The 20,388-nt window shown below is 36.7% G+C and overlaps 1 protein-coding gene across 2 annotated transcripts in view; it reads right to left on the bottom strand.

The window, feature by feature from the left end:
- LOC107083708 (synaptotagmin-like protein 2) overlaps nt 1–20,388 on the bottom strand; it is a 29,881-nt gene that overhangs the window by 6,387 nt on the left and 3,106 nt on the right. The window contains exons 2-14 of one of the 2 annotated variants that reach the window (XM_015373133.1): nt 17,888–18,050; nt 15,745–15,908; nt 15,511–15,619; nt 12,054–12,102; nt 11,850–11,952; nt 11,348–11,774; nt 11,074–11,270; nt 5,627–8,014; nt 2,438–2,551; nt 2,297–2,347; nt 2,122–2,216; nt 1,914–2,027; nt 354–517 (exon numbers count right to left, since the gene is read on the bottom strand). In XM_015373133.1, the coding sequence (XP_015228619.1) occupies nt 354–517; nt 1,914–2,027; nt 2,122–2,216; nt 2,297–2,347; nt 2,438–2,551; nt 5,627–8,014; nt 11,074–11,270; nt 11,348–11,774; nt 11,850–11,952; nt 12,054–12,102; nt 15,511–15,619; nt 15,745–15,908; nt 17,888–17,988 (4,076 nt within the window). In that variant the 5' untranslated portion in view covers nt 17,989–18,050. The remainder of the gene's footprint in view (nt 1–353; nt 518–1,913; nt 2,028–2,121; nt 2,217–2,296; nt 2,348–2,437; nt 2,552–5,626; nt 8,015–11,073; nt 11,271–11,347; nt 11,775–11,849; nt 11,953–12,053; nt 12,103–15,510; nt 15,620–15,744; nt 15,909–17,887; nt 18,051–20,388) is intronic. The other variant, XM_015373141.1, reaches the window with a different exon arrangement.

The following is a 20,388-nucleotide window of genomic DNA, read 5'->3' on the forward strand; positions in this document are numbered from 1 at the left end:
AACTAGAATAAAGAAAATCTAGGCTACAAATTGGCATTATCTTATCTAAATTATTTCCTTTCTTAGAGTTAGTTTTATCTCTTTAACAAGGTTTTCCTTAATTAAGGCTTGTGTTGTTGAATTTAGTGAGATGACAACAAATTGTCAGATTTCCAAATAATATATTAAAGTTAAATAATATGAATATTTCAATCAAGTATTAGTTAATTATGAAGTATTTCTTTAACAGTTTAGGCACTCTGTTGTTCCATCATATCTAAATCCATTCTACTGTTTATAAATTGTTGGTACTGTTCATGTTATAACACAGTTCTAACAAAAAAATGATTAGAAGGAGGAAGTTTTGAACTGACGGATCAGAGCGGTTCCTCTTTGGGTCCACGGCAGCCAGGTCGCGGCACTCAGCTACAAAGATGTGAAACTCCCGGAGCCTTTGGACGTAGTTGATGGAAAACTGGATGGTTCCCTGAACCTCCACAAAATCTCCACTGTACATGGTCATCACACTTCCGCTCAGCTGAGATAACAGAAACAAAACCATTACACGACAAAGATAGAATTATAGCTTGATCAATCAGGTTGTGTACGCATCAACGACTGAAGTTGTGTAAACACAGGTTTTGGCATGCAGGACGATTGCCCAGTTGTCCTTTGTATTTATCACTTTTACCATCTTTGTTTCTACTAAAAATGTAGGACTGCTGCAATCAACAGCTAAAATTATAGATGATGAAGTTGGTTGTTCTTTTCAGTGCGTAGTCCTGTTTCTCTCCTAGAGCTACGGGCTCAGCTTTTACTGTTACTAACTGTATGATCTCTCTTTTATCCCTTTTGACATGAAAACCAACTCATAGCTAATCTGCTTAAGTGTCTCTTTCCTAGACAGAGCCAGCCGTGGAGCTAGTTTACCGCTATATCTTCCAACTTTGAAAGTATTTATAAATCAGTGCTTCTATCTTCCTCTTGTATGTCTGCTTCCCTCTCCTTGAAAGCCCAGTCGACCTCGGCAGATGGCCGTTCATACTAAGTCTGGTTCTGCTTGAGGTTTCTTCCTCTCCACTGTCACTGTATACATGTTGGGTGTGAGGGATTGCAGTGGAGTTAACAACACAATGCAAACAAACTACTGTCGCTACATGCTCAATCGGGAGGAGCCAATCCAAAGTGCAAAATGCAAAGTCAATGACTTGATGCAATCAGCTTAGATAGAAAAACTTTGAACCAATCTGACTGTAGGAATCAACTGAACTGTCTCTGTAAAGTGAGATGACATACTGTATGTTGTGAACTGGCGCTATATAATAATAATTACATTGAAGTGAATTTCTCTATAACCAAAAGAAAGCCTTTAAAAAAGCATTATTCATCAAGTGTTACATGTATCACGTGATTGTGTTGTTTAGGTTTAAAAAGATAGGAAATTGTCAAACTGCCACTGGAAAAAAAAAAATGTACTTGATCCATTTCCTGTTTGTTAAAACATGTCTGTGGCCTAATGAAGGAAAAGGACAGAGCAAAAGATGGAGTACATGTTGTAGCACAAAGAAACAAAACCCTGAAGCACAAGAAAACAAAACATTCCTGATTTCTAGCAAAGATTATTTTTTAAGCCATGAAGAGAAAACAGCAAACATGTGAGAAAAGGTGATCCAGATGGATAAAACTAAAGATGAACATTCAGCTTATAAGGCAGTGAAGCTACAACCTGAACACCCAGGTTCAAGATTGATCCTACCTCAAAAATACTCCTGCTAGGTTTTAGTAAACAGGTGGTAGCAGCAGACATTTTAAAAGGAAGTTCTGACCAAGCAAGCTTCTACAATGGAGGAGTTATAGAAGGGATGGTTTACAGGAGCAGTGATTACTCAGGATGTTAATACATCAGCTGTCCATGCAGTTGTGTGTTAACGTACAGAAGACACAGACGTCATGCCAGAGGAGCTGCTCAGAAGAGTCCCTGAGCTGCCAGCTGTTAGTCTGTCCAGAGGGCTACTACGCTCAAAGGAGTCAGAGTCAGTGCTATGGTCCTGAAACACAGACAGTATGCAAAGAAAGCTCTGTGCACTTGGAGGCAATATGTGGTTTGTGCTTCTAGACTAAAGGTGGCGGGGAAAGTTTTACCTCCTTCTGTAAGAACGAGGGAACAGACTTGCTCATCTTCTTTAAGTGGTCCGGATCCGAAAAAGATGATGAGGAAGGCGAAGAGATGGCTGAAACTGTGGGGTCGTAATCCTTTAGTATATTTACAATATGTATGCCGATTATCCATGATGAAGAAGGACTGGTCTGCTTTTACCTTCACTGCTGCGCCACTGATCATCGGCTAGATCCGTTCTTCTGTCTTGCCCTTTCAAGAACAGAAAAACAATAATAACGGTGAACAGAGAATGATTTCTACTGAAACATTAAAAAGTTCAATAGTGTATGCCGTGCTCACGTGGTGCTGCAGACGCAGTGATGTCCTCCATGCTTTTAGCAAGATTTTTAGGCCGTGCCTCTGCTCGCCGCAGTGCCTTTCTCACTGGATTTTGCTCGTCTTCCTCATTCCCCCCTTCATTACAGAAGATAAGGCTATAATCACGATCAACAGCTCTGTTCTCATTTATAGAAGAACAATTAAACAGATGCTTAAATATAAACAAAATAATATGTAGATTATCATATAGCCAGTTCAATAAACCCCTTAATTATTTAAAGTGCTTTAATTAAAAAGGGAAAAATCCTTCATTAATGTCATAGCACAAAGCTGCATTATCAACGGTCCTGTCCAAATAGTTTTTGACCCAAATAAAATTTTAATTATTAGATTTAGGAACAATTAACAGCCTTTTTTTTATCTATATATCTAAAAAAGACAGTAACAAAATAATATAAAAATGTTTCAGATTTTAAATGAGCTTGTAAACTGCTTTAACATTAACTAATTAAAATCCAGCAGAAATCTCTGGTATTTAACATTTGCATTATGTTTTTCATAAAATATAGATTATCTGCCTAGAGGTAATATGCATATTTTGCTCCATAAAAATAAAATCCCCCACGTTATCACCCAGAAGTGAAGTACTAGGAGTTTGGCTAAGGAGAGCTAAACATTTTAAACAATGTGTAAATGCATTTCACGATTTTTGAATTAGAGAATGGTGACATCTGTGTGCATCCAGCACAGCCAGGACCAGATACTGCCCGGCCCACATGCTAAACACAAGCTGACCACAAAGAAACATGCTCTGTTTACAAAGGTTTTTAACTCTGCAAACCCTGGTTACCACACAGGTATAATGTCAAGGATACTGTTGGATCTGTTTATGTATGAAACGCTGCATAGCACCATAAAAATGACTTTGTTTACTCTTAAAGATTTATTTTCACATATTACTAGTACATTCTTTAACATAAAAAAACATTCTAACTTGAATTGCTTTCTGGGGATTTGTTCTTACTTAAAAGGAATAGGGAGAATATTTTTTTCAAGACTAAAGTTTTCTGTATATATAATGTGCTGTTCTATATATAAGGTCTATGAAATAAAACTTTACATTTTCAACATTTTTACATTTTTTAAGTGTGCATAAATGTAATGTTTATTGGTTGGAGAAGCATTAGTCAATAGTGAACCTACTGTTCTGAAATGTTTGAGATGGGAAAAATAGCTAAATGTAAACATGTACATGTAAATGTAAGCAGCTTTGAGCAAGAATAAACAGAAACTCAAATAGAGATACTGAGGATGATTTTTCCCCTCATGAAGGAAGACCTTTAAAAAATCTTTACCCGCAAAACAACAATCAGATTAGCTTACATCTCTCCTGTATTTAATGTAATCAGTCTCAGCCTCTGAAAGCTTATTGCTCTCTGCCAAAGATGCATGTGATTTGCACACAGACAGCATCACGTGTTTCAGTAAGTGGTCATATGGTTCCTTAATTTTTTTTTTTCTCTGAACTCAAAGAAGTCAGGCTAAGATTAGTGGGAGAATAAAATTGTTATCATTCCACAGAAACAGTGTATTCTGAGCTGCTTTCATGGAAAGATGAAAAATGGATAATATCACTCAGAAAATGACAATGAAACATGTAAAAATAAAGAGCCAATTGCAGAGAACCTAAGGTGACAAAAAGAAGAAATGTGTAAATTTTTAAAACATCAGTTTGTTTCTTTACCAGTTCCCAGCTATAGTTGGATGTGGTTAAATCCTTTAAGTGAATTTTTTCTTCCGCTTTAGACTCCTTTTCTCTAATGATCTGCTCAGTTCCTGCATGTGTAGCTACCCAGTATGGCAAACCAGTGGCTTGTGCTTTAAAAAAAAAAAGCAAAGCAGGTAGGACAAATTTTAAACTTTGGATAGGGACAGACTGCATTAGATTTTCGTTTTTTCTCTGTCTTTAAAAAAAGGGGAAAGAAACGGGCCCAAGGGAAGCACAATGCTTAGGTTAATAATTTACTTTGTGTGCTTTGTGCCTGAGTAATGTGGGTACTTGATGAGCAAGAACCTGAATAAAGAACAGAATGCTTAATGAATTATTAACGGTCAAATAAAAGATTATATTTAATTGTGTTTTATAATACATATACATTGTAGCATAATGGCTCATCTTATAAAAATAAAATTTCACTGTACCCTTTATGTAACAGAAGAAAACAGATACAGACACAGAGAACTGAAGTTATTAGGATTAATATTTGTCAGTAGACTCAGATAAAGGGAATATTTTAAATATCAAAATTTGTTCAATGAACATGATAAACTACTTTTTTTTATCCTAACAGTTTATGATAACAATACCCAAGTTGAAGGGTTTTGTTTTTTTCTTGTTGTTTAACTGACCTTAAATCAAACAAATTTTGTTGTTGAACTTGTTACGCCAGATAATATTTTTGAAAAAAAAAAAACAACATTAGATTTTTCTTCATAGTGCATGAAATTGCAACCATTCCCCAGCTGTTCTTATCTGATGCTCAAATGATTTCAATTCAGCAACACATTTATACAAAACTGATGTAATTTATATAAATCAGAGTTAAAGGTATATATTTTGACCGTCACTCATTTTGCTTTTGCAGCGTTTTTGCATAAGGGTTGTGTAAAAAATTTTATTTTTCTATGTAAACCTTTAGTGTTTAAGTTTTATCCTCAGTTTAACTGTTTTGACTGTTTTTACATATAATATGGAATTTCAATATAACACTAAAGGCATTTAAATAAAGTTCTTTCATGTTGTTCATATAAAAAACAGGGATTTCAGATACACGGCTCCCACAGAGGAACCTAAATCCCTACTGTTAGAAATCCTTGAACTAAAAAAAATCTTGTATTTTATAGAAGCCAGTACCTACTAGCCTCTTTCCTAAATTAATTGTACTTTGCACTTTAGCAGTTTGCACTTTTTTTTTGGAAACTTTGCTTAATGCTTTACTCAGTTATGACTGAATATTTAGAAAGGGATCATGGTTGAATGGACTTTGTTTTGCAGTCATGAAGCTTTTCAAGAAACAGCTAAATATCCTGCATGGATAAACCCAGCCTTTATATCCAACATCCCAAAAACCAAGTAATGCAAAGCTTAGATTAATCTAAAGGGTAATGCCATTTGGAATACATGTGAGAAAATCTAAAATGACTTCTTACGATTTGAACCGTTCCTGGCGTTTGACCACGTTTCTGATGTGCTGCTGACCGAAGACTCTGGGCCCGTGTCTGAGCTGCTGTGGTTTGCCCACACTGGCCGCTGGCTTGGCTTGTTTGTCTTCCTGGCATGGCGCTCCTCTGAGGCTATCGGAGTGCTGGCTCTTACTGGTCCGCTCAGATCAAGACCGTACGCAGACTTGACGTCTGGGCCCTCATTGTTTAATGCTGGTGCGAGCGTGGTGTGAACGCTGGTCTTGTCAGTCATTCCCAGATAGTGTCGGTAGTCTGTTGGAACAAACGCCCGCGCTCGAGGAATCACAAACTCTGGTTCCAGCTGCTTGTGCTTTCTGCTCTGAGACCGCAAGGGGCTTATGTCTATTCTAAGTTTGTTTGGATCTTTTTCTTCCTCTACACTCAGTGCAAACATGCTTGTTGCCCGGCGCAGAGAACTTCCACGACTGCTGGAAATGCTGAAGCTATCTTTTCTGATTTTTGGAGATCGAATCTCTTTAGATGCACTGCTTTGTAGCTTTGTGGACTTCTCTTCTCTACTGAAGTCCTTTGTGCTCCTTTTAGTCTGTTTCAGCTGCCCTGACTCAGTCGACTGGTAAAGAGGCAAGTTACTTTTGTTGTCACTCTGTAACTTTGAACCAGATCCTGTCTGTTTATCGTGTGAAGACTTTGACCGGCTCTGAGGAGAAGGAGACGACATCATGATGGCTCCTCTTGTTTTCTCATGAGTAGGATTTATGCGACAAATCTCTGGATCTGAGAACTTTAACTCCTGGGATGAAAGCTGAGCACGGAGGGGCTCTTTCTTTTTGGGGCTTTTGGGTTTATCAAAGGTTAACGACACCCTGGAGTCAGAGGTAGCCTCATCCCAGAAATCCCGTAAAAAGTTAAACTGGGCGCGACTGGTTCCAAGACTTGGATTCATCTTATCTAACCTCTGATTCAAAGGTAGGTCGTTCTTGTTACTGCCATCTTCGTCGCTTCCTGAATCGTTTCCAATTGATCTCAAATCAAACTCTGACTTTGTGAATCTTTTAGTCAGTTTTCCCTGATTTCCTCTGCGAGAGACTTTTCCCTCTCCGGGAGTTTTAGGTTTACCAGTGTAAAATATTGGCTTATTAAGCTCTTGCTCCCAGAAGGATTTCAGCTGCTTTATTCTCTCTGCTGTGCTTTCTTGGTGTTGTGACGGCTGCCTATTTGAATATGAACTGCTGGTTCTGTCCTTGTTAGCTGCATCTTCTTTTCTTTTGGGGGACAAGCCTGAGTGCAAATTTCTATCCTCAATATCTCTGCTCTTCACATCATCATCCAAATCTTGGTAAAGTTTGGCTTTTGTTGTGAGGTTCTCTTCACTCTCATCCATGAATAAACCATTTCTGGACAAACCCAGCTTTTCTGCATCAAAGCCAATCCTTACTGGGGGTTCTGCATTCAGCTGAGAGGTAGGGGCGGTCTTTGAAAAAGGGTCTTGAAGTAAAGTTTCTTTAGATCCTGAAATTCTGTCGGCTTGTAGCTTTGATTTGAGCACAGGTTCATTCTGAAACTCTGGATCTATAACTGCCCTCTCTGTTGCGTTTATTCTAGTTATACATAAAGCTTCCCCATCCAAAGCTCTTCTATTGGCAGTTTGAAGACTGGATGATAACTTTGAATGAGATGAGTTGTTTTTGTATTTTTCTTGTGGCTCCGAGGTAACATGGTCTGCCGTTAGTATTTTGTGGCTGTTCACTGGCTGTTGATCTCTTTCTTCACTTGGATTTAGGGTGCACTTATTATACATCTCACGTTCACTGTACTTTCCCGGAACAAAGTGTATATTAGACTCTTTATTTGCAAAAACCTCTGCAGGGTTTACTTCTGCTTTTTCACAAGGTGTCACAGTTTGGCTGATAAGTACCTTAGGGCCTGAGTTGCTTTTTTCCCAAAAGGATTTTAAATGAGAAATGTTCATTGTTTGGCTTTCATCACAAACATCTCTAATGTTGTGATAATCAAGATCTTGATTATCAAACATATCATTGCTTCCTTTTCTGTTGTCTTCAGTGGTGTTTATATGCAATGGGTTCCGTTTCATTTCAGAGCTATCCCCCTCTCGTTCACCTTTTTGAAACAACTCTTCCTCTCCTGATTTTTTCACAGATATTTTTTTATCAAATCTCTTGGTGGACTTTTGAGTGTCTTTGGAGTTCAGCCAGTCGTTGCTGTCAGTGCTGCGGTTGAACCAGTCAAGGACCTTTGCGATGGAGTCTTCCTCTTCACCAGTGGGGCTCGCTGTCTGGGCGGACAATTTGAAATTGTTTATCTGATTAGACTTCTGAGCTTGCTGGCTGGATGTGTCAATGAAGTGGAGATTGTACAACAAAGGAGGGACTGGATCTGACAAAGGAAAAAGCAAAAAGCACAAATAATCAAAGACATTTCTATATTTCATTTCTATATTTCTTCTTTTATCCTTAGGCCTTTAAATCATTCAACACTATGCAGTGTGCCTATGGCTTTCACATATTTTTATTTTCTTTCAAAAAAAGAGGGTGGGAAACAATACTGGTTCATGGTTTTAACATGAATCATGTCAGGAACTGATGCATCAAGTCACTTTCTTCTGTAGCCATTTCTTGGCTATGTATATTGAAAGGGGCTTTTCATTGTCTCACTAAAAAATGCATGTAAAATCTGCCCAGATGGCACAATATGTTGCTCTAAAATATTTAAGTATCTTTCTCTCATGTTCCCATCGCCAAAGCCTAAATCACCCGGATAGTCCTTTTTATCTCTCACTCATAGCACATGGTATCAATTTTCCTCCAAATGCAATTAAAGCTCAAAAAGCCGAAATGCACTAAAGACTTGTCTGTCTCATAATAAACCCAACCAATAGTCTATCCATAAATTCATTAGGTAACAGAATAATGACTGCTATTTTGAGTGCAATTTGTTTGCATACCAAAAAATTATTAATTATAATTTTTGACACCTGCTGGAATTTCAGGCCTTCAGTAGTTTCAGCTTTTATCTTTAAATATTCTGTAGGAAATGCATGGAGAAATAGATACTATGATTTAAATCAATGTATCTCACCGGACATGTATTATGCTGTCATAAATGAGTCATTCATGCTGAAAGAAAATAGGTAACTTTTGAGACACTTATGTCTCTTGATGTGTTACACCTTAAAATGTATTCACAATTTTTATTTGCTTAAGTTTGATCATGTTCATTCAGTTGGAAAATATCACATTGCAAAAATGTTATTGTGTTTATCTGGGGAATGAAAAAGCGATAGACATGGGCAGATTTTGTGATGGATCCAAAACGCTGCTGCCTGTGTTCTCACTAGAACTAAGACAGTAGAACACATCAGCCTGGTTCTTAGGTACTTCCACTGGCTAAGAGAATAGAGTATAAATTCCTTCTGTTAATCCAGTGTTTCCCAACCTTTTTTGACATTTGTACCCCTTTGTAAATTTTGTCTTACCATGAGTACATTTTCAGTCAAAAGTATTAATGATTTTCCCAAAGTGGAATGTACAATAACTGGTTATAAAATAAAAACTATTTTATAAATCCTTTAATTTGAGCATTTAATTCTTAGGCATTTAATTCTTTCCACCACAAATAAAAAAACAAAATTAATATGTTCCCAGGAAGTTAGTAAGGAATCAAAATAAATGCAAAAATAAATTAACTTTATAAACCTGTATCTATAAATCTAGAGCTCCTCTGAGTAACTCCCTTATAATCCCAATTAAACTTGATGAATTGCCCTGAGATGGACTGGCAACCTGTCCAGGGTGTACTTCGCCTCTCACCCATAGACAGCTGGAGATAGGCACCAGCACCCCTCACGACCCCGCTTGGGATAAGCATGGCAGAAAAATGAATGCTTGAATTGGGAACAAAAATTATAGTCAGATTGACTTAATTAGTTTTCATCAAGACACCTGAGCTGCTTTGATGAGCTTCAAAAGCTCAGTGTGAAAAACAGTTGATACGAGGTTGTTCTCTATATCCAGTCTGTTCCGCAGCTTGGTCTGGATGTATGTCAAATCTGAAGGTGAACTCAAACAAAAACAAAGAAAAACTCACTTTTTGGTTAATAAAAGCTTGTTTCATTTTTCAATTTAGTCCTCAGAAAGAAAAACAGATCCCAGCCCTATTTTAGTTTCTTACCTAAGAAATAAAATATTTCTATGAAACCCTTGCAATGCACTTGCAGACCCCTAGAGGTACGAGTACCCCTGGTTGGGAATCACTGGTCTATAAATCACTGAATGGATTTGCACCTCAATACATAACAGATTTATTTTCACCTAGACCACTCAGGTCTTCTATTTCCAGTCTACTCTACACCCAGAACTAGAACCAAACATGGAGCATTTAGTTCCTAGGCACCACTTGTCAGGAGCAAACTGACAGAAGACTGTAAACGTGCTGAATGCCTGAGTTATTTTAATTCAAAGTTAAAAACCCATTTGCTTAGAGCTGCCTTTGACTGGTTAAGTTAACTCAACTCAATTTTGTCATAAAGCCCTTTAAACAACAACAGCTGCTACAAAGTTCTAGATGTCCCAATTCTTTGGCTATTATATGTTTATCATATACCTATCTTTTGTAACGCCCTGAATAAGTAGTTTATGTTATTAGCGTTCGTGGAAGAGTTAATCTCTGTTTTATGGTATTTTAATTTGTGGATTCTTCAGATCTTTTACCTTCAAGCCAGTTCTATTTAGGTGATTTTGTGATTTTACTGATAAAGCAGTAATCGGACCTAGGTGCATCAAAGACGTCTGAATTCAGCTTTTAAAAAAACAAAAAAGAATTCATTACTGTGCAAAGGGTGGTGATAACTGTTTGCTTTAGATCGCTTTTATGCCAAAATAAATGAAATCATCATTTATTCATTTTTTGATAGTTTTTTCTTTTATAAAAAAAAAAATCAAAAACAAACTGCATCTGTAAACAAGTAGATGCTTAAACCAGTGGGTTTTTTTATTTATTTTGATAGTTGGACCTCTTTCCTGCAGATTTAGAAGCTTCTCTGCTCCAACACACCTCCATCAAATTATTTTATTATCTCCACAGCAAGGACTTCAGAGTCCTATCAATCATCCATTTATTTAAGTCAGGTGTGTGGAGGTTGGGAAATACCTCAAACATGCAGGACAGTGGGCCATGCGGACTGACTTTGAAAACCACTGGCTTAAACAATATAGAAGTCAGGACAGCTTTAAATTTTAGATTATATTTACTGAAATTTAAAAATGCAGACCAAGGTCAGAAATTGGCAGTATAAACTATTAAACGGTAAACTAAATGTCACAAAAACATTAAATATCAAACATATGATAAATATCTTGAGTCACAGAAAACTGAATCATTTGTTAAAGGAGATAGAATCACAAAAACAATGATCTCATAACTAACAGTGAACTCACCTGTGTTTGCAGGTAAACTCATCTCCTCCTGTTGTCCTCCTGTTCCCAGGCTGCTGCTGGTGTCTCTGTCCTGAATGTTACTGCTTGACAAATGTGAAATGTTTACGACTGGATGGCTCCTTTGGTCGTCTTGTGTTCCAGCCCACTGTGTCATTTTGCTGTCAGAGGTCACATCAGTCCTGGTGTTTGCAGCGGTTCTGGAATAGGACATAGAGTTTTACCTTTAAATGTAGACTGATCTTATTAAATATATTTATGACAAATTTTTACTGACCGATCTCTTGTATTAGAAGCAACTCTCTGGTCTCTCTCCAGACTTGAGAAAGGATGAACCTGAGATGCAGCACACAGTGACTCCTGATTTCTATCTGCTGCTGTGGAGGTCTGAGTAGGATCTATCTCCTGAATATAAACACTTTCCTGAGGTTTTTCATCTGTAATCTTCAGGTCGGACTGGTTAGAGTTGCTGGATCCCTGCTGGCGCCTCCATCTTGGAGCAGGAACAATCCCAGCAGGCCTTACCTGAGCGTTTAAACCCTGCTGGTTGCTACTTTGTAACTGACTGCTGCTGCGTCTAGACAGGAATGTCCTCTTCTTTGGTATGGGCCTGAAACCTGTGGAGGAGCTTTCTGATGTGATGGAGCCCGCTGACGTCTGACTGGACCCCCCCGCCGGTTGATTCTTCTGAGAAGTGATCGCCTCTGGATGGAAACATGCAGTTAACATTTGGCTGTGACTTCCATTACAAATATGCTGCTATAAACATGAGCTCAGACCTGATTCCGGTGTGTGTTGTTCCAGAGCGCTGGTGATATCATGATTATTTTCAGGAGGTTCAACAACAGTTAGAGAGGCACGATTAAAGGGGTTGTGCCTGAGCTGGAAGGAAAAGGATGAATTGTTAGATTACAATAGCTGTGCCACAGGGAGAGAAAGGTAAAACAGAAATATGGCTTTACATTTGTAGCACAACTACCTACCATTCTGGGAGAACGAACTGCTGAATATTGATTTTCCTTTTCTGCGTCCCTACAAGAAGATCAATAATTTATTAAAAGGGGACATTCTTAGATGAAAGGCTGATTTTATAGTAAAACATGTAAAATATTATATGCAATAACTACATAATACCATTTTAAGACTCCATCTTTTAAAAACTTTAGACTTGCAGATTTTTCTAAAACTTTTTATAACACTTTTATTAAGAGATTGGCTTGGTTTATTCAACAGGTTTTGAAATGTAATAATGCTTAAGCTGGCCTTAAATTTAAGTGGTCTTACAAATCTATCACACAGAATGGAGTGGACAATCCTACACTCTGTTTCTGATCCGTGATTTCTCACTCATTGATATAACTCAGGTTGATGCTTTGCGGTGGTGTCAAAAGTACACACATTTGTTACTTAAGTAGAAGTATAGATACTGAAGTTTAAAAACACTCTGGTAAAAGTTGAAGTATCAACTTGACCTCTTTACTCAAGTAAAAATGTAAAAGTATGTGCTCCAAAAACTAATTAAAGTTTAAAAGTATAAAGTAATCTTTAAAAAAAAACAGCCAGATGCCACTAGATGAATTGAAAGCTCAATTTTTTGACTATTTCTAAAAATTCTTTTTCTGAATCCGACATTGTAGCATGGCATAGACAATTCATGTTTGTTTTGTTTCTGATGATTTCCTTTAGCTAACCAATGAGTGTTTGCATTCTATGACTCATCCCATCACACTAGTTTTCACTAGATGTGGATGGAGCCAATTATCTGCATTGGATTGAGCACATGACGGGAAATAAATATTTAGAAACATTAAACCGAAGCCAAGAGTAAAGAGTAACGTTTGTTTAAAAAATGTAAGGAATAGAAAGTAGAGATACTTGTGTGAAAATGTAAAGAGTAGAAGTCAGAAGTAGGAAGAAAAATAAGTAATGGAGTAAAGTATAGATACCTAAAAATTGTACTTAAGTACAGTAACAAAGTATTAGTACTTTGTTACTTGACACCTCTGATGCTTTGAAATCTAAAGGCATCTCAGAATGCAAGTCAAGTTAAGATATAATAACACTTCTAATGTAAGTTGGTTTTACAGCATAGGAAATAGCAGCACAAATAGAGGAGCCGCCCAATTTTTCATCATTAAGACGCCTCTAAGCAGTTTTGAATGTCATCTAAGGCTGTCAGGTCTCTAAAAGCTCCCTCCCTATACACAAACTTAACTGCTGGGATTCCATGGGAGAGACCAACACAAGAAATATAAAGCAGAAAAAATATAGTTTCCAAAATATTTTTACAAATTAAACTTTTTCACTGCAGCTTCAGGTGAAGATATTTTTGATTATGTCACTACCAGGATTACATATAAAAAGACTGAAACTTTACCTATTGTTGGGCCACCCTAACATTCAAATTGGCTTTGTTGTAAGCAACCTGATTGCAGCTCTGGCTGTATGTTTAAGGTTTCTGTTCTGCCGGTAGATAAACATTTTCAAGCCTCCAACAGGTTTCTTTCCAGGATGGACCAATATTTAGCTCTATCTATTTTCCCATCATCTGTGAGCAGATTGTCTGTCCTTGCAGATAGGAAAAACAAAAAAACCCCACAGCATAATACTGCTACCACCATATTTCTCAATGAGGCATTAGAGGGCTCATAGTACTTTTGTTTTTTGAATGAATTTCAGTCCATCACTAGTATAGAGCTATGGTTCTCTGCAGTTCCTAAGGAGTTACAGCGAAGAAAACACCCAAATATTTTTGCAGGTTCTCCCATTTAGGAATCATGGAAGGGTCTGAAATTGTCAGCCATTGGTGCATGTCAACTGCGAGAGACATAATCTAAAAAAAAAAAAATCCAGAAATCACAATATATGATTTTATATTTGTAGGATTGTATGAATGTATTATTTTTGTATTAGTATTTAGAGCTGCAAATAAGCATTTGAACAACTGAGAAAATCTTTGTTAATATTTAGTACAGTAGCCTTTGCTTGCAGTTTCAGAGGTAAAATGCTTCCTGCAGTTTTTCACCAGGTTTGCACACACTGCAGGAGGGATTTTGGCCCACTGCTCCACACAGATCTTCTCCAGATCAGTCAGTAGTTTAAGTTCCCTCGAAAAATTCTCTATTGGGTTTAGGTCTGGAGACTGGCTAGGCCAGGCCAGAACCTTGATATGCTTCTTCCAGAGCCACTCCTTGGTTTTCCTGGCTGTGTGTTTTGGGTCATTAGAGGCTGGGTCTTCATGTTGGAAGACCCAGCCTGGACCCATCTTCAATGCAGTGTAGTCTCCCTGTCCCATGTGCTGTAAAACACCCCAAAGCATGTTCAAATACTTATTTGCAGCTGTATCATACAAATAAATAGTTAAAAAAGCATATATTGTGATTTCTGGATTTTTTTGTCTTTGATTGTGTCTCTCACAGTGGACATGCACCTGCAAAAACAACCTCAAACCCCTCCATGATTCTTAAGTGGTTAAACTTGCAAAACATCAGGGTGTTCAGATACTTACTTACTAACTCACTTACTTTTCCTGACTGTACCAGTGCCTTTTGAACTGAAGCTCAAAGCCTTATAAAAATTCATGGGAAAAAAAATCTTCCTTCCTAATCTTCCTCCCACTTCATAATTATATTCCATTTTTGTCCATCAAAAAAATGTGTGATAGATTGAAGTTAATGGCTTTCAGATGACAAAACATGAAAAAGTTGTAGTTGTATGAAAACTATGCAAGGTATTGTATATCAGATAACTGTTTTTCTAATCCAATAAAATATTATATGAAGTGCAGTTACTCCAAACAAGAGAGAGATAAAGTAACCCCGGTACGATAAGATGGCAGGAAAGGAGTAGAATTTAATTAATATGACTGAATTTAAAACTCATGTGATGCCGTAATAAATTATAAAAGTACACAGTGGCTGTAGCCTTTGTCAGAATGCAAATACCTGACAAGGACTTAGAGAATTTACAGCCTTAAACAAAAGTTTAGAAGCCCAGCCAAATCAAATATGAACTTTGTTTCACAGACGTCTAATAAGAGTCTCAGTTGGGCTCAGACAAAATATGAGAAAATATGCATTTTTTTTGTTATTAATATTTTCAAAAAGTTTAATAGCAAGCCCATTTTGAAGAACTTAGTTTATGTGAAAAGTTTAATCCATTTCTAAGTATCATTTTGGAGTGCACTGTTAGTAGGTTATAAAGCAGACTGTTCCCAAGCAGCACCACCTATGTTTACATAAGCTGAGTCACAAGACTGCATGTCTGCACACTGACAGGATACCGACTCTTTAAAGGCAGAGTGAAATAACGTCTTTAAGATGCAAGAGAGTGTTTCTGAATCACAGAGAAATTTTAGGATTCTGAAACGTCATCATCAAAGCTGCTGATATAAGGAAAGGGGAACATTTCTAGAAGAAATGGATCAAACTGATGGTGTACTTTATCTCCTGCTGTAAGGATTCAAAGCATCTCGCAGGTTTCGGTGGAGGTGCTGTATCTGAGCCATGGCTGATGGGTGTCTTGGTTTTATCAACTCGAAGAGATCCGTCTGCAGAGAAACAGAGTTTACCATTTAAAACGATGTAGTTCGCACACAATTATGAGCTAAAGGCGTTTCTCTAGGATTAAAAATCATCAGTGAAATCTTTGTCAACGGCAAACAGAAAGGCCAACCTAAACTAGTTGCTCTTCCTTGCTTCATGGAGGCGAGGATGATCTCTGATCCATGGATTTTATCACTGTGTCTTTGAGACTTGGCCTCATAGAACCATTCCCCCGACAGGTACTTCAGCTTCACATCTGACTGAGATTCGCTTTCCAGAACTTGCTCCAGTTTTCTGTCAGAAAAAAAAAAACATTAAGCCGAGGAACCTTTTTTTTTTAGTTTTAATTCAATAGTGCTAGCTTTGGCCTCCACTGACAAAGTTTAAAGAAACTTATTAAAAGTGAAGATATGGAAGACACCAATCTTTTTTTTCCGTTTGCTACAGTAATAAGCAAAAAAAAAAAAAAACTGAAGGACGAAATGCTTTATACTGATGCTGTTTAATATTTAAATAAAAGAAATAAACAATTTTAAGATCATAAAAATTGGTATATTAAAGAAAACTGCACAAAACTACCATACAATGATTATTTTAAAATTATTTAGAATTACTTATTATATAAGTATTAAATGTACCTTACAAATTGTAATTAATCCAACACTAACTCAGCCACATGCTTCATTAAACTGCTAGTTTGAAGAGCAACTGAAACACCAGAAAATGGAAAAGCACTGAAATGTGTTACAAATTCAACTATCAACAAGTTATATGACAATATAACTAAACAGGCTAACAACACTAGCGTAGCTTAGCAGTTCAAAAATCTTCCTGAAAACCTTATGAAACTCCTGGTTACTTGTCATTTAAAACTGACTGAAAAGTGTGTTATTTTACTATAATTTAAAGTTATTATTTCTACAGGGTATACTATATATTTACCGTCAAAAGTATTAGCTTATTTGTCTCATAAAGTTAACCTAGAAAATATATTATGCTGTAGGTTTCAATATGAAGCTAATAAAAAGCTAAAACTAAAATGTCTTCCAAAAAGGTTTTTATGGGATTTTTTTTATTGTTATTCAGAAAGAAAAGTTGAAACTAATTAAGGTCAAGCCTGTATTTGCTGACAATCCTTTTTCTGACTAGTTCCTGATGTGCTGCTTTATGAAATCTTTAAACTTCATGTTTTCAGACAGGTTCTATTTAAATTATTGCTTTAACTCTACAGGTCGACAGAATCATCATTTGTTTACTCCATTTCATATGTATTCAGGTTATCTTCATTTGATATTAACCGATTGTTTGATGATGACAAAAAAAGGAAGTGGTAAATCATTTGCTCTGTGGATGTAAAGATAAAATAAGATTTATTTTTTTTTAATCCTGGTTTTGTTCTCTGTGATATTTTCTTCTGAATCTACTGTTTCCGTAACAATCTCCATTTGCAAGGTTATATAACATCTTCACATTAACGAACTCCAGAGAGTAAATTGGAAAACATCTCAGTCGAGTTAAAATGAAATCAATGCGGGATCAAAACAAATTCCTTCCTCGTAAAAAAAGAATAAAAAAAAAACACCATTCCAGCTCATCTTTACACTGGTTGGGGAATCACAGCCGTCATGTGAGAAAGGGGTAGCAAATTATTACAGGCCGTTGGTCTAATCCTTTAACAGTAGACTGGACAGGGCACAGCAAGCATTCAAGTAAACTCCAAATGAAATGCTCTTTGTTTTACCTCCAATCTCATTTTTAAATAAGGTCAAACTTTTTAAAAATCTGATGTATTTATTTGTTTTATTGTGCACATCTGCCGCTGATTTGGATTTGCTTCTTGGAGATTGATCCTTTAAATTCTCCTGCTGATCCCAAAGGAGATCAAGTAGACAAAAGCTGAAATATTTGCAATTTAAAACAAATAAGATTATTTAATCTTAAAGCTATCACATGGAGTCTTGGTTCCTCTTTGTTTGTCCTGTAACCTAACTAATCTAATTGCTGTGATCACATTTCGGTTTCTCAGCAGCGGAGGCAACGTCCAATCCCAGACAGCTGTTATTGTGTTATCGTATTAAGCAAAGACTCCCCTTCATAAGGTCTGGTGTTGGAGGGATTAGGCAAGCACTTATAAAAAGACATTAACTCAAATTCAGGAGATTAACTTTAATTTGGGTCTAGAACATTGGAGCCCATGTCAAATAATCAAGAGGGGGAAAAGTCTTGCAGGAAAGCAGATTGCTTAAAGATTTTTCAACCTTAGATTTATGCACCTGATTCTGTCCTCCTCAGCCCGCTTCAGCTCAGCGTCTCTCTTCAAAACCGTCATGATCATCTCCTGCTCCTCCTCCGTCAGGTGGCTAAGGTCGATCATGATTCTCTTCCTCTGGCTCTAACTCAGTGGATAGATGTGAAAACGCCCAAAGTCTCCTGGCTCTGTTGAACAAATACAACTGTTTACCTGGGAGGCTGTAGGAGGTTGTATTTGCACCAGTAACAATACAGTGAAAGAGACAGAGAGAGGAATAAAGCTCCTGAAGGAGGCTTCTCTTCTTAAACTTACACAAGCTGTATTTGCATGCATACATTGAAATTTTCAACAGTGAATGAGCAGCTTACAGCATTGAAATTAATATTTCCCTTCATAAAGTGCAGCAGTGATCCAAAGAATATGAAGCAAAATGAAGTAAGAGAGATTTGAGTTGAGTTCTGTTTAAAGTGATTTGAAAGCTTCGCCATGTAGTGCAAATAGGTTGTTTACAAGTGTGATGCAGTGTCCATTTGTGACTTGATTAGAGTTTTAACAGTTCAACAGTCTGATGGCAGTGGGGGGAAAAGCTGTTACAGAACCTGCAGGTCCTGCATCGAATGCTGCAAAGCCTCTTCCCAGAGAACAGGTCATTTTGAAAAGCCATTAAAAGTTATTTAGGGGTCTTATTGCAAACAGCAAGCTTTTATTTATTACTGATAGATGTTGGTATCTGGTTTTAATCTAGCAGCGAAGGCCAGGGTTATTAGGGCCCCACTTTCAGTAGCATGATTAAATGTTATTGACTTAAAATGACTATTTGCAGTGAGTGTAAATGCAGCACAAACTAAATTACAATTTATATAACATAGCTGGTTAATAAAGTATTTATTTCCACAGCTGGATTATTTACTATAATCCAGCTGTGGAAATAATACATAACTTCTCTAAGAACCACACCCCCCCCAAAAAAAATCTCTGATCAAATGCGTTTTGTGATGTCACCAGGGGCAACAGGTGAGTTTTGTTTTGGATTTCACCTTCAATATTCCAGATTTACAACAAAATAGTGCAACAAATCAAGATAAACTTGTTTTTTTTGTGTGGAAAAACTGCTTTACAGTCAGTTTGTTGATCTAAAAGGGAAGTCTGGCCTGCAGATCTCTTCATACACCTTAACGTCAGTTTATACTGAACACACATAACTACAATATGACATTTTGATATGTCCATTATGAATTAAAAATGTGACTACTTTCTACATTGAAGATACACAGAGAAAACTTTGAAACTAAATAAAATTGCTTTTTTTAGCAAATGAAATAGGGCTGCCTTTTTATGCTTTTTTTTCTCTCTTTTTTTCATCCTTTTGCATTCTCAAAATGTTCTCAATTATCTTATATGTTACCTGAAAGGAATTTTTTTAACAGTCTAGATGGAGTCAGTCATAAAACTAACTTGGAGGAAATATAAATGAATGACAAGGTAATGTGTAGATATATATATTTTGTGTGTGAAATAAAGTGAGCTTCTCTTTTTAAACCAGGGGGCTTCATGTGATAGATTTATTTGCGTATTTCTTCCACCAGGAAGCTTTAAAGTGCTTCCAACAGATAAAATGCTTTTGATAAAGACAGTAGATTATATCAAATGTCTTTAAATATCTCAAGCTGAACCACATCCTCACTAATTTTGTCAAGCAATCAAGCTTTTGACATAAAATCAAACTTAAAGGTATAGCGGAGGATTTTCGCTAATTTTTCATAAGACTCGCCCTCTCCACTTTAAAAAAAAAATGCACATGCACAACCCTGTACCCACTCCCGAGAGGGAACCCCTATTAAACGCGTGCAAGAGCATGCACGAGCCAATTTCACTTTGTGCACTGTATTTAAAAATTGCTGTTTGCATCGCTCATACAAGCTTCCAAAACAAGATTTGCAATTTGTCCACTATGTCAGACTCGTCACCGGTAAGTGAAAATGGGGAAGAGCACGTAGGACAGCCTTACGTAAACATTTCACCGGAATGATTGACAGTAGAGGACCACTTATTTTGATGATCCACCCAGAAACAGAACATCCTCCACTATACCTTTAAACATGAAAAAAAAACTTTATCATAGAAATGAAAAAAGCAAATCCAAAAACCAAACAAAGCCACGTAATAGGGAGACGTTAAGCTGACCACAAAATCAGGAAAAATTATAAAAAGTAGGGATGCACGATATTGGGATTTTGGCCGATATCCGATATGCCGATATTTTTAAACTCATGTAGCCGATAACCGATATTGATACCGATGTTAAAGCTGGACAAAAATAAGTAGTCATTGAAAATAGCAGTTTTGTTATCCATTTTTGACACTTTGAAAAATAATATACTCAAATATATTTTCATATGCTGATATCAAATTGATTTTTAAAAACGCGGTATCGATCTATTTTACTTTCAAAATCTCGTGAAATTGAATCGTTCTGTTACAAACTCTTGTGATATTTTGCAAATTCTTGTGAGAAAATGTTAA

This window comes from Cyprinodon variegatus, unplaced genomic scaffold (genome assembly GCF_000732505.1).
Source record: "Cyprinodon variegatus isolate N-32 unplaced genomic scaffold, C_variegatus-1.0 Scaffold4, whole genome shotgun sequence".
In the NCBI taxonomy this organism is placed as follows: Eukaryota; Metazoa; Chordata; class Actinopteri; order Cyprinodontiformes; family Cyprinodontidae; genus Cyprinodon; species Cyprinodon variegatus.